The sequence below is a fragment of the Anastrepha obliqua genome, chromosome 3 (genome assembly GCF_027943255.1).
Source record: "Anastrepha obliqua isolate idAnaObli1 chromosome 3, idAnaObli1_1.0, whole genome shotgun sequence".
Classification (NCBI taxonomy): Eukaryota; Metazoa; Arthropoda; class Insecta; order Diptera; family Tephritidae; genus Anastrepha; species Anastrepha obliqua.
The window spans coordinates 109,967,083-109,968,892 of NC_072894.1; the positions used below are offsets into that span (position 1 = coordinate 109,967,083).

Consider the following 1,810-nt stretch of genomic DNA (forward strand, 5'->3'; position numbering starts at 1 on the left):
CATTCCCTGTTGCGTGCTCTCGAGCAGTTCTTTCCGCTTTTGATTGCGAGCTGTGAGTGTTTTGGTTATAAATACAGCTTCGTATTATTTTGCTCATGCATTCACTTGTAAACCAATCAGCAAATCGGATGTGTGTACGCACTCTTGTTACGCCATAAGAAAGCACGTGAATTTCGTAACAACATCGCAGATACTAAATTGGGAAGAGCAATTTTTTTTTGTATAAAAGAAAAACACTTTCAGCAAAGAGACATTTAAGTGTGAAAGAAAAAGTTAATATCTTCTTTTTAGTTTTCCTAAAAAAAATAAAATAAATGTAGTTCACTTTAGTGAAATAATAGAAAAATAATAATAAATTGTGTTAAAAATCCGAAAATTTAAAATTCCTAAATCCTTCAACACAACGAAATGGCCTTCGCTTACTATATCCCCGACCAGGCTACGCTATTGCGGCGCGCCAACCTGCAGGAGCAGCAAATACTACGCGCTCGCCAAGCCTATTGGCGTTTTGTGCTAACCCTAATCTGGGATTTGTTGCATCAGTATGTGCAGTATGAGCGCCAAAGCATGGGAAGATGTCGACTACCCAGATTTCTCCATTGAAAGACAACACAGCGCACACTTGAGTGGGAGTCAAGTTCAACAAAGAAACGAAAAGCACCAAAAAATATATGCATACTTTAAACAAATCGTATTTATATTTAAATTAAATAGTTTAAAATTCGCCTCAGAATCTTACATACAAAAAAACAAAAAAAAACAAATTAGCTGTAAAACAAATTTTTTTTATACACGCAAAAATTCACTACTTCACATTTCTACAAACCGCATATTTCATCATGAAGAAAATAATTTCACCACAAAAGAACCTACCACCGAAGTAACCAACGCCAACTAGCATTGCACACGTCGTCTGCGATTTCTTCAACCTGCGCGCAGTTCACCTGGCGTGCGCCAAAAAAAAACCGGCTTTCTCTCACTTAAAACCCTGCGTCAACCGATTGGATTAGTCACTCGGTTACAAGCGGAGCAAAACACAAAAAAAAAAACCAAGCATAAACTTATTACTTTGCGTTCAGTAACCGTGCGAAAAAAGAAATTTACATTTTTTTGTGCGCCCAATTTTTTGTCGTCCAAGGTTAACGAAAGCAATAAATGAAAATTTTGTTTACTTTGCATTTGTGTATGTCTTTGCAATATTTTCTTATCCACTTACCAATCGCAATGTAGTTGTGTGTTTTTGTTTTATTTCTCATCAAAGTGATTGTGATAAGTCTCTATGGTTTCTAAAAATATATAATAGAATAAGTTTATAAAAAATGACTGTATTAAAAATCTCTACATAAGGCATTAATTATAAGCAACAAACATAAATATTAAACGATGATGCATAGAAACGAAAGACACAAATACTTTATAAGAAAATGTATTAGAATTGTAAGGGAATGAAATAAATGGCTCGCTCATTGATAAACAGAAATGCTGAACGTCTTTTATCATTTGTTAATATGGAAAAGAAAGGAAGAAGTGACTAGGCCGCTGTAGCGGCGGAAAAGTAATCGGAGCAGCGTGCGATAAAAATCAAATTTTTTTGTTATCCAGTAAATGTTGAAAATGCACGTGAAACTTTAGATTTTATTTATGCATACTAAACTTTTTCATTGATTCGTTGATTTAATTTTTGAAAGACTTTAAAGTTTGAAAGCACTAAATTTTCTAAATTTTTTTTAAATATTTATGCTCACTCTATGATATTAATTTGAAGGGGGGAAAAAAGAGGATATATTGAGCTGGTAAGAAACATTTTTAT

General features: G+C 33.6%; 1 protein-coding gene across 1 annotated transcript; it reads left to right on the forward strand.

Annotated features, from left to right (window-relative positions):
• Positions 1–341: 341 nt before the first annotated feature.
• Positions 342–726, forward strand: LOC129242799 (cell death protein rpr). Its single transcript, XM_054879648.1, has one exon. It carries the CDS (start codon positions 409–411, stop codon positions 601–603), a length of 195 nt encoding a protein of 64 aa, XP_054735623.1. The 5' UTR covers positions 342–408; the 3' UTR covers positions 604–726.
• The last annotated feature ends 1,084 nt before the right edge of the window (positions 727–1,810 follow it).